General features: G+C 35.5%; 1 protein-coding gene across 5 annotated transcripts in view; it reads right to left on the bottom strand.

The window, feature by feature from the left end:
* LOC131425086 (uncharacterized) overlaps nucleotides 1-10,566 on the bottom strand; it is a 71,157-nt gene extending 60,591 nt beyond the window's left edge. Inside the window, exons 1-2 of one of the 5 annotated variants that reach the window (XM_058586661.1) lie at nucleotides 10,149-10,566; nucleotides 9,583-10,091 (exon numbers count right to left, since the gene is read on the bottom strand). In XM_058586661.1, the coding sequence (XP_058442644.1) occupies nucleotides 9,583-9,661 (79 nt within the window). In that variant the 5' untranslated portion in view covers nucleotides 9,662-10,091; nucleotides 10,149-10,566. Of the gene's footprint in view, nucleotides 1-9,582 lie in introns of all 5 variants that reach the window. The other 4 variants (XM_058586662.1, XM_058586660.1, XM_058586663.1 and 1 more) reach the window with 4 other exon arrangements.
* Between the last annotated feature and the right edge of the window lie 2,268 nt (nucleotides 10,567-12,834).

Raw genomic sequence — 12,834 nt, 5'->3', positions numbered from 1 at the left:
GGTCGCTTATTCTCGTTCCGCGATCCGATTCTATACAGGCAGTTGATAATTGCGATAGAATCATTTTACTATTGCCGCTTATTCTAACTATGTGCATATAACCTTTGTATAAGTTGTGTCTATGAAAATGAAATATTGCAATCTAGTATGAGAATCATCAAGTCGAATCATCGATTCGATTTTCTGCGATAATTGCCAACTTGCGATTCTCTCTTGGTAAATTCCACACAGCACCAATCGTTATCAGACTGTAATTTCTTCAAGGGTGTGAAATACTCAGAGTATACAGTGGAACGAAGAAATGTAGCAAATTTCTCTCATTCTGTCAAATTTTCGGAAATCGCCAACACTGGGGGGGAGTGTTCGGTTACCGGCACCCTTCTATTTTACGCTCATAACTTCTGACTTAGTGCACATTATGCGGATTAAAAAAAAAATATTATCAATTTAGTAAAGCGATAAATTTTGGCCATTTCAAAAAAGATGTTCGGTTACCGGCACCCCAAGAAATTTAACCAAAAAAGTTTTGTAAAACCTGTTTTAATCCATCTAGTGGTGTAATGATGCCTTTCTCATATTACTTATATTTTCAAAAATATCACCAGAAGATTTTGCGAAAATAATTTTTTTTCAATCTTGAATAAAATAAGAAACTTTCTTTGAGTATAAACTAACATAACCTTTTAAAATTCTAAACAGTTATGTCAAGATGATAAGAAGTTTTCATCGCACTAAATGATTAAACACTCTTTACCCTATGGTTCTGGAACCGGAAATCGGACCCGGATGAAATTAAACAGCAACCTATGAGACTGTAGGAAGTTTTATTTGAGTCTGTTTGTGGAAATCGATCAAATCTCTAATCGATCTAAGAAAATAGAGTGAGCCTCGTATTCAACTTTTTGACCACTACTTCTGGTACTTTTGGAACCAGGAACTTGGAACCAGTATAGCCAAAGTCGGTTAGTTTAGTAAGTAACTAATATAGCCTACGAATTGAATCAGTTTTAAGTCAAATCTAGAAGAATTTTACCCTTCGTCGCTCTAAATGACGATGTGAAATTCAATAGCAACCTACAGAACTGTGAGATTTTTTTTATGAGTGACATTATTTGACACATACTCACACACAGACACATACATTGCTCAGCTCGATGAACTGTGTCGAATTATATAGGACATATTGTATAAACTTGCTATATGAGAAAGCCAATAAGTGCACTTTTATTGAAAAGCATCGTTATCATGATCTTGTAATAACACTAACAAGAAGGTACAAATTGAATAAAAGGATTAGAAAATGACATATTAGCTGTACAACTTTTTTTTTAGTTTCGATTATAGAGGTTTTAACATTGTTGTCATTCACCTCTTCGGGCCAGAAAAGTTTTCTGACCTTATGTGCGGGGTTGGGAATCGAACCCAGGTGGGCAGCATGAAAGGCATCGACTTACCCATCACGCTATACCCGTTCCCCTTGGTGCTTCCGTCGCAAGAAAAGAGAAAAACTTTATTCTAGAAATTGGAAAGCTCAATGAATATCCGGAGCGCTCAATCCAAACTATCCTCGATAAAAATTTAAGACTGCTGAAAAAACAATTACAATCAGTAGACTTCAATCCTAACATTGCACAAACATTAACATCAAAATTAGGAAAATTTGGTTTGATTTAGTATTCAGCAGTATGAACTACTAATTGAAAACTTTACTTAATTCCATAATTTGGGAAAATCTGGGATATACAAAATCTCGTGTTTCATTGTGATGAATTATACGTTGATAAAACAAAGGAAACATTAGGCATTTATATCAAAGAACACTTCGCAGAGATACCTCATCATTTCAAGTCAAAAGTAACAGAAAATGCTTTTTTCGATAATCATGAACTCACTACTAGTTATATAAAAATATTAAGACAAATTTCCAATCTATCAAAACAAGACACAGCCGAGAGATTAGAGATTTTCAAAAATGACTTCACTTCTTTATTAAACCGAGGCCAAGGGAGCAGATCTCTCTGGCTTTTCCAGTTAATACCTACCTAAAATACACAAACAAACACGGAAACTTAACTTAATTTTCCAAGTCCTAGGTATCTGTTTCTTTCATTCCCCACACTGTTTTAGTCCTAGTTACATGTTTCGTCTAGTTCTTACGAGTGAACCTACCGCTTACGTTTCATGTAAAAGGGATAACATTGCAGTTTTCTTCCAACAGACTTCTAAACAGTATCACTGAAGAAGGATGTAATTAACATCCGAAATACATATCTGTATTATCTCGTCTGTTAAACTTCGTAGTATTTAAAACAGTAATTTGAAATCATAATGTCAATTTAATTTTTTTTATTAATTTAGGAGTAAGGGAAAAGCCCAGTGCGGCTGAGATTCTATTTCTTCTTCTACATCAGGCATAAAACCTTCTCATCTTTTGTACCAACAGATTACATTTATACAAATGATACATATTACTCGTTATCGTAAACTAATCTATCATACTATCTTCTCTAAATATCTATTATTTAACCCCCAATTCATTAGGAAAGCTGGCTGACAAAAAAATCTTGATAATAACTTTTTTACAGTGTTGCGGGACAAATGAAAATCGAATACATTTGAACAAACGTTGAATGATCGGCACATACTAGCAAATGGTTTATTAAATCCATAGCACGAGGGATTCTGAAGAAAGAGATTAACTGCAAGTTACCACGATGGATATTAAAGCTTAGGTGTAGAAGAAGATCCACACAATCAATTCGGGTTTGGATTAAAACCGCAATAAAAACGGCTTCGAAAGTATCCCGGCGAACTGATAACAAATCAGGTTGATGAGCAAAGCAAAGTCTTGGCATTACATTCCTTCTGTGGAATTTCTGTTTCAACAGACTTCGCAGCCGATTCTTAGTGTACAGAATCATTGCATGGCTAGTACTATGGATCCTACTGACACTAAGAACCCTTCTAGGTTGATGAGCCTACAACGATTTTCGTAGGAAGGTTGGCTGCATCTCTCCATGGCAGACGACGCAATGCAAAACGGACGAATTTTCGCTGAACAGCTTCTATTCGCTGCTCATCGGTTTGATAACAATGTGCCCAAACAACGACAGCGTACTCAAGAGTAGAGCGGACTAAAGCGCAATCAAGCGATTTCAGGCAATATACGTTGTTGAAGTTTTTTGAAATGCGGAACATAAGTCCTAGCATCTTAGTAGCAATATGACCTTGGAAATTGAGCTTAGAGTCTAATAACACTCTTATATCCTTCATTGATGAAACCCGTTCCAAGTCCGCTGTCGAAATAGAGTAGTCATACGTAATCGTGTTTCGTTTGCGAGAGAAAGAGATGACGGAACATTTTGAGGCGTTTAGTACCATCCTGTTCACGATGCACCAGTTATAGAATACATCTAACTGAGTTTGTAAGAATGCGGAATCTTCAGAATCCTTGATGAGATGAGACAATTTTAAATCATCGCAAATGATAGCTTCATGCATTTCAACGAAAAATTCATGTCGTTGAGGTAAAATAAGAATATGAACAGTCCCAGATGGCTTCCTAGTGGAAACCCAGAACTCGGAATGAATAGTGAAGTAACGTTGTCTCCTATTTTCACAGTCATATTTTGACCTGTCAGATATGATTCAAGCCATTTGACGAAACAACCACTGAACCCAAGCCTTTCGAGTTCGAAACTGCAATCTGGTGAATAATTTTGTCAAAAGCAGCAGAGAAATCAGTTTAAATGGCATCGACTTGATGCAAGATCGAATGGTGTATGATATGTACGACACAAGATTTGTGGATGTAGACAGTTTAGGCATGAAACCATGTTGTGTATCAGATATATAGCTGAAGCAGTGATGAGTGATGAAGTCCAGTATTATTATTTCGAATGGTTTCGATACAGCACATAAGGCAGCAATTCCTCGATAGTTTGAAATAATAGTTTTGTCACCTTCCTTATATACAAGGAGAATGTAATTGAACATTATAGTCAATGGCGTTAGGAGATTTATCAAAAAGCGCGCCGGCCGAAATAGTGGAGTATGTGGGCATAAACATTAATCGGAACGTTTCTTGAATCATTTTGTGTTTAAAATGTTCAAAATTCTGTGTTGATCCGTGTATATCCGAGGATTTTTTTTCTTCTGCAAATCCTCGATAATTACGGAAAATTCGTCGGGCGCATTCTTATGTAACACCATTTTGTGGCTTTCATGCTCGTAAGCAACATCATAATTGTAATCGTTCATTTGAGGATATTGTAAAGCAAGGTTTGAAGTTTCCGTAGACGAGTTCACGAACTTGAAAAAAGTAATATATTATTCGTTATACTTCAAAATGCTTAGGTGCGCACTAATCGCTACGCTACCCCTAATCATAATAATGTTTTATTATTTTAATTACAATAATAACGATAATATAATATGTCAGTTCATTGCTGACCGGGGGTTGGAAATCGAACCCAGGTGTTTATCACACTATACTCGTGATAATAATAATAATAATAATAATAATAATAATAATAATAATAATAATAATAATAACAAAGGCATGGTTCAGAGGGTTGGATGTGAGTAGTGATTTTATTTGTGTGATGTCCAGACTCATGTCCAATCACTACACGTTAGATGCACATCTCCTTGGATTTTCCGAGACTAATCATTGTGCTTGTTGCGAAAGCTATCGGAATATTGATCCTGTCGTTTAGACATACGTGGAGTATCGTGATGTCAGATCTCAACTAATAAATTCCTCGTGTACCCAAGGTAGACTATCCAATGTCCCAGTTCACAACATTTTTGCTTGTTGTGACCTTCCGTACATGAAACTTTCTTAGCATTTCTCTAAGACCATCGGAGTTTCAATATAAATTTTATTTTATGTTAGCCTCTTTCCTCTTCCATGAGTTCAACCAATAGCAATGTATCTTACTTTGAATAAAAGTGACGCACTGATACAAACATCAAATAGTTATAAGATCAAGTACAGTATATACAAAATAAATGTTTGTTTTATCTTTAAAGTATTTTATAATAGCAATACGTTTGATGAAAACAGTGTTAAATTAACTAATGAATACCGAAATACTAATATGACGTTTAAGAACTAGAAGTAATATGATTTATTAGATGCTAACCATTGTGGCTGTATTCGAAATAAATTACATTTAAAGTACTAATAAACCTGATTACTTAGGCTGTGGGATACCGCGCGGTGCTTCAAATGATGTCTATAAGAGTATGACAAACTATGGATCGTTGATCTAGATATATGAGCCCGAGGCTAAACTACAGTTGACTGTAGGCAGTCCCTGTCAGCTTGGAGCGAAATCAATCTTCAGTTCAACAACGCCATCGCACGGCATCACATTCAACATATCATGTCAATTGTATGGGTGCGCAGTGCTGCTATTTTGGCGCGCACGAATTTGACATTTCTCTCCCCTGCTTCTATGTACGAGATTCGATGCGGAGTCGCCTGAGAGCACCATGTTCGCAAAAAAAGGATGTTGTCAATGATTTGTTCGGGAAATGTGAGAGCTGAATATCTTGTAAATATGATGTCTTTGACTGTCCCCTTATTTTTTGGGATTTCTTGGCGTGGATTACAGGCGTGGATGGCTGCGTGCTTAGTGGGTGTTGGGTTGGGATGTTTACTGTTAGAATAATCACCTATCTTCTTGACATAAATTCACACATTCACTTAACCAGTTACGAAACACGACGGATCTCAACAATCTTGGCCGAAATTAAAGCATAGGTTACAACTCGTTGAAAGGTGCACATACACACATACATTTTCTGATCTCGTCGAGCTGAGTCGATTAGTATATAACACTATGGGCTCCGTTCGAAAGTCGGTTTTTTCCAAAAATTCTATTACCTTTCAACAATTCTATTACGATTTCAACCAAAAGTTAAAATTAACCGCGAAATGGATCACAGCCTTAAAATTCACCGAATACCAGCTACAAAAGGACATTTCTGTATAAAATGTTCAAAACGACGAATGTAACAATAAGAGATTCTCTTTGTTTACTTTCTCTTACTTTTTCGATTATTGCGAAATATTCCTGCTGTTTTCGATAATTTCTTCAGGGCAGGTTAAAAGATGATAGCTTTAGTTATTACTATCGGTAAATAATTGGAGAGAAGGATTGCTAGGGGAGCCGTAATAGTTGAAAGAGAAAGTAAACAAATAGAATCTCTCATTGTTACATTCGTCGTTTTGAACATTTTATACAGATTTATTCTACTACAAACATTGACAGCTGACTGAATATAGCTGAAGCTATATTAGATTTTCTATTTGAACCTATTTCAAGTTTGTGCCAATATCTTACCTTTCATTTTAACTTAGGATTGCAACATTCTAATCTAAAAATTTGACGAAATCGGTTTTCAAAATTCATAGTTATCGTTATTGTTAAAACCGTATCCACAAAAACGTAATTCTAGTTCAATGTAAGTTTGTGTGAGTAATGTATCTTTCAGATAAAATTTTTTAAATTAGATATTTTTTTTAAATTTCCTTGATATCGATCACATTATTCAAAGTACCTGGTGCTCAATTTTAAAATGCCGTTTTGCTGTGATTAAATAACGCATCCATTTGATGTGTGCTGATTTTTTGTTCTATCAATAATTTTGTGAATAAGAAGACGTTATTGAGGGGGATATGTCCGTTTTGCTTTGCTCTATAGAAAGGTAATAAAATTGCTGGAAAAACCGACTTTCGAACGGAGCCCATAGTGTTGTGTACTAATCGATACTGTCACTTTCGGTTCCAGTGTTATAATGTCATAAGTGACGTAATAAGCTCAAACTTTTCGAAAAGTTAGGCTTATTTAAAAGCTGGAATGATGTCTCTGATCAAATTTCGGAAATTATGTCAAACATTATCGATTCGAGAGATGTAATCTTATATATGACCTATCCGACAAAACGTTGTGTTTTTCAGTGCACCAATATTTCTCGACGATACCTGAATCAAGTTCGAACAACTTAGACGCATATGAAAGCTATAATTAGGTTATTTGATAAGCTCACAACCAGGCCCGTACCCAGGATTTCATTTCGGGAGGGGCCCAAAGATAAAAAAATAATGTTACTTAAGATTGCTTATGTACCTAATTTTCGGTGTGCCTTTTACGGATGTTTTTAACAGACACTAAACTTTTCCACTGGAACTGTTATTGTATTACATTTTTTTACGTTTACTGTATTGTTATTTCTGTAACACATGTCTGAGATCTTCTAAATAATTATATATCTGTTTTTGATTTCGGGAGGGGCCAGGGCCCCTCGGGCCCCCCCTCTGGGTACGTGACTGCTCACAACACAGCCGTTCTACACACAACTGTCCCAGACCCTGTCAGCTCGGAGCGAAATGAATCTTCAGTTCAGCAACGCCATCGCACGGCATTATATTCAACATATCATGTCAATTGTATGGGTGCGCAGTGCTACTATTTTGGCGCGAACGATTTTGACATTTCTCTACCCTTCTTCTATGTACGAGATTGGATGCGGACTCGCCTGAGGACGATATGCTCGCAAAAAATGAAGTTGTCAATGATTTGTTCGGGAAATGTGAGAGCTGGATATCTTGTTAATGTGATGTCTTTGACTGTCTCCTTATTTTGTGGGATTCCGTGGAAAGGCAAAATATTATTGACTGAGGATATAATCTTAGAAATGACAAGAGAAAACTTTATCACACCACTAGGTCGATTAAGAAGAATTTTTTTCGGAAACAGGTTATCGTTTTCTTCGAAGTATTCCATACATTTACAACTTTTGTTGAATTTGGCCCGCCTTCCCTACAGCCAACTGTAGTTTAGCCTCGGGCTCATATCTCTAGATCAACGATCCATAGTTTGACATACTCTTATAGACATCATTTGAAGCACCGCGCGGTATCCAACGTGAACAAATCCATTTCAAGGCCAAATGTTCATGTATGGTAGTGAAACTAATGTCCAGGCATCCATGAATCTCATGTCGATCTTTCGAAATCAGGTCACGCACTACATTGATGTTTTCTACCCTAACAGCTGATTTTGGACGTCCCTCAGGAAATTCGTCCTGAAACGCATGACTACCACAATTGAATTCGGAAATCATCGAAACTCGGTGGTACTTCACGAACAGAAGTTGAAACGAGTTGATCGGTACACTGTTGTGGAGATAGACAAAGGCAAATGTCGTAGTAAATTATGACCAAAAAAGTTTTCTTGAGATAATTCCATTTTCGCCGTACATAATTTTTCAGGTCATCATCAGTATTATACCTCCACGGCCTAAAAATAAGTTGAATAAGACTGATATATCACATCCACACTTTTTCAATTTGTTTTGACAATCCAACATATATTTGAGCATTTTAGTAATGTCCAGTCAAATTTTTCCTCTTTTTTTGTTGGCTACCAACTATTTATTTGAATAAAATTTATTGTATGCGCTTTTTTGTGCCAAATCAAAAAAACTTGGTATTTGGTAAAACTTTACGCGGCAGATGTATAGAGGCATGGTGATGCATACTAATTCATTCAATAAGCAGAATGGATATCTCATTCCGATTTCAGTTCTCTGTGCAATCGTAGCGTACTACATTGAGTAGGGTTTATGTATCAATTGACAAATGTACAAGAGAATTGTCTATTTTAAGGTTTATATTTTTTAGTCTACAAAGTTTAAATGTTGAGCTGTTTAAATGTAAAGCTGGTGCAGAGCAGCTGAGAACATCGAAATTGTGTTTGATAAATAAATATTTCATGACGGTTTCCCAGCTGAATAATAGTATAACGCGTTAACGTAGCGATTGGCATCAGCGCTACTACTTGTTCACCCACCCTAATTACTCGTCGGATAGTTGAGCAGGTGACACATTATGGATCGTTTATTTCACATGAACGCTTTTGGAATTAATGATTTCAAGCGTTCGTTTGACCTGAATATGAGTACATTAGTCTCGAAAACTAAACCTTTCGTCTCATGTCTGAATTGTAGTTTAAATTTATATTTCTATTCTCACTGATCCTTATTATAAACAAAATGTTTCTTTTTTAAATTTTAAATATTTCTCGACGATACCTGAATCAAGTTCGAATAACTTAGACGCGTATGAGAGCTATAATTAGGTTATTTGATAAGCTCACAACACAGCCGTTCTACACATAACTGTCCCCTTATTTTGTGGGATTTCGTGGAAAGGCAAAATATTATTGACTGAGGGTATACTCTTAGAAATGACAAGAGAAAACTTTATCACACCACTAGGTGGATTAGGAAGGATTTTTTTCGGACAACGGTAAATCTCGTTTTTTGTGCACAGTTCTCACAATAATACGAAATATTCATTCAACTAGGTAACTAGGTAGTATTTTCTTACTGTAAACAGACGATAGACATTGAAAAACTATCACTGACTTTTGAACTGACTGCTATTCACTAAAATAAAACCGAAAGTACTATTTGTCTGTAGATCGGAAAGTACAAGATAAAAAAAACTATAACAAATCTTATTCTTTTATAGCTTTTTAGTTCTTAGTGTTCGTATGAACATCTTACCTGTCTTACCTTCAATCAAACTCAATTCGGCAAAAATTGTGACACAGCAGACCAGCAAAGCTTTTGCTGCTATCATCATTTAAAATGTGTTCTGTTTAGGTAAAGATTTCCTGCGGCAGATCTGATAACTTCCAACAACGTGCTAGTAATACGTGTAATATCAAACATTTATGCAGACATGCATTCCTGGCGCGATGCTACTACGTGTGTCAAAGGCGGGAAGCCCAGGAAGACGTTACTGTTTTATCTCGAATATTTTCGCCTGTGCAATTTTTCTGTAAAAATTACTTCTCTGGTCGTCTACCCAGCTTCGTGGTCAAATGAGAAAGAAAACTCGATATAGCAACTTCGATAAATGAATTCAACTTCACTGCAAAATGTAAACAACTGCGATTTTGTTGTTGTAGTAGTGTAGGAAAGAGGTGAGTTTCTGCTTTCACATGTTGCTTTCACTTGAAGTATTATTACATCGACCGTACTAAACGCTTTTTTTGGAACTATTTTCTTCGCTGCAAAAATATGCACAACCTTGATACATTTAACACTATTAAGCTTAAATATCTCACCACAGTGATTAGGTTTAAAAACTATTGAATATTTTCATATAAGATCAATGCAACACTTGTACGACAACGATTTATCATCTACTAAATGCACTTAGAGGTCTCATAATGTGAACAGCGAAGTATTGCGTCCACCGCAAAGTATACCTTAACACACCGATATAATTTGAAAAATTATGTAATTTTCGTACATAGCATGTAGTGTCACCGATTTGTCTTTCAATATAACTTGTTTTCCAATAACAACTACTTGAATCACAGTGTGAACCGGCTTCGGACCGAAGAAACTGGTAGCGATTAGCTTGTTATTTGCGAGAGCATAACTTCCGAATCATCCAAGTAACCGACACCAACTGATTGAACCACGAGCCGAATAACGCGATACATGCGAGAAAAAGCTCGAGTCGTTGCGTTTAAGCTGCGTCGGCGTTGTGCCAACATGCTTTACTGCTTTATGCCCATGGACCGTGATGGCATAGGAAGAGAGCCTTAAAACTCGTGGCGTACCACATTTAAGTAAAATGCACCGAATCAAACGGTCTGACACAAATAACTTACTATAAATCTTTCGCTCTCTCGTGTAAAATGTTCCATTCTTCTCTTGTTTCGTCATTGCATCCCGCTGAAAAGCATATTAAATGTAATTGAGGGTAACTCTAGACTTGTAATATGAAGTAAGAGGAAGCATAAAAAGTTTAAAAAATAGGATTAGCAGCATTATACGCTTTAGGAAGTGGGTAGTGAGTGTATATGCAGGAGTAACGTGAACATTTTGCACTAAAAAAACTTGTTTTAATCCACCTAGTGGTGTAATGGTGACTTTCTCATATCAATCATACTATCATATATAATACTGTGGTATTCTTCAAAATATTTTCTTAGATTCTAGAAGGAATAACCGGAATTGCTTTGTTTGTCCGTCTACTGATAATGACTTCCGATTGAAGAAGTTTATCTACGAAGAAGGAGGGTGATTTTGTTCAAAGTCTACGTGGTCTCTAATTTTTTTTACTTGAAAAAATTAGAGGGTTGTATTCAAGACACGACCGAGCACAATAACATTAAAAATGAAACGTTTCTAGGGTCTTCATAATAAATACAAAAATAAAGATGATAATGATGATGATACACTAAACTTCACTACACTTCAAAGTTACTTGAAAGCTCAATTTTAGATACAAACAACCTAAAGATTTAAACCTGAACAAATAAAACTATTTTATTTTATGATGATAATTTTCGAGAAACGTACAAACTTATTAATTAGATTTGATTTATATCGTTTATTTACCCCCGGTTTTAACCTAATAATGGTCGTTCACTGGGTGGACTTACTAATTTTATAAACAGTTAATCGATCCAAGAAAATGTTGTACCATTAATCTCAGTAATGGTGTAATTTTATTAATCCTTCAAAATCGTCGATAATCTTCGGAAAGTGTCGGTAAATAATATGGCAACAATACGAGGAAGAAAACATGTGAAACAGTCCGCATAAAATATTTAGTTACTTACATTGATTTTCGCTTTGGCATATTAGAAATATACGGAATGGATACGCAACAAAATTCCGAAATTTTGTTCATATTGTAACTTGATGTTATTAACACATGAATGAACATTGTCATAGTTACAACGCGTGTAGCCATCAGAAGCTTATTGTTTTGAAGCAAATAATAATTGAACTGAAACTGGCGGTTAACCAAATTTTACGAGGGTTCCTATTCAAACGATACATGTAAAATCGCAGGTAAATTTACCTTGAGTTTATCTTTGATACTATATGATATTGCATCTACACGGAACCACCCGCGATCCCATTTCAACAAGAATATTAGTTGATTTTCTGAATTTGATTGGTTAAAATTTGGTACAACTAATCGATTGTTGTTTTAACTAAACTGTCATTTTTGTTTTTCGATTAGCAGAAACGATGGTTGAAACAACTAATTCAACTGTTTGAAAAAAAAATGCTGTCAATTAGTGAGGACACATACCTTTCAATTTCAACAAATATTTTAGTTGAAATAACTGGTGTTGTTATTGAAACAAAATTCTGTTAGTTGAAAAATAAATCGGTTTTATTTGTTTGTTTGTTTTGAGATCAGTAAAGATCTAAATTCTAAAAAAAATACTTCTGATTCGATCGGAAATGATTGATGTAGAAAAACGTTTTTAATCAGCAAAAGTGCCCGGAGGGGCGAGTAAATTAGCGAAATTATTAAATTTACCTAAAATGATGCCTTCAAACGGTTGAACTAAAGTTATGCACTGATAATTTTAGTCAATTTATATGAGCTTGGGTGCATCAACCGCTGGAAATTGGAATTTTGCGACGGCAATTCAAATGCGCCTTCAATCGCAGCGCGTTCTGTGCGTTTGAAACCCTTCGCTCCTGTTACTTTAATAAATTAAATTCATGTCAAAAAGCGTTTTATTGCTAATGCATGAACATCATCATCGGTAACAAACAGCTGGAAGTAAAACAGTCTGCAGGAAGTAAATAATGATCGAATTTGAAGCATAAAATTTTTGCGCATACCTGAAAGATTACGAGATGATCATTCATTAACATTTTCTAATTTGTCACCAAATCTTTTTCATCTCAAACGAGGTTAACTTTATCACAACACCGCTGTTAGATAAACACTTGTTATCATAAAATTCTCAAATCGAATGAACACAATTT

Source organism: Malaya genurostris, chromosome 1 (genome assembly GCF_030247185.1).
Source record: "Malaya genurostris strain Urasoe2022 chromosome 1, Malgen_1.1, whole genome shotgun sequence".
NCBI classification, from domain to species: domain Eukaryota; kingdom Metazoa; phylum Arthropoda; class Insecta; order Diptera; family Culicidae; genus Malaya; species Malaya genurostris.
This window is presented reverse-complemented; position numbering and strand designations above follow the sequence as displayed.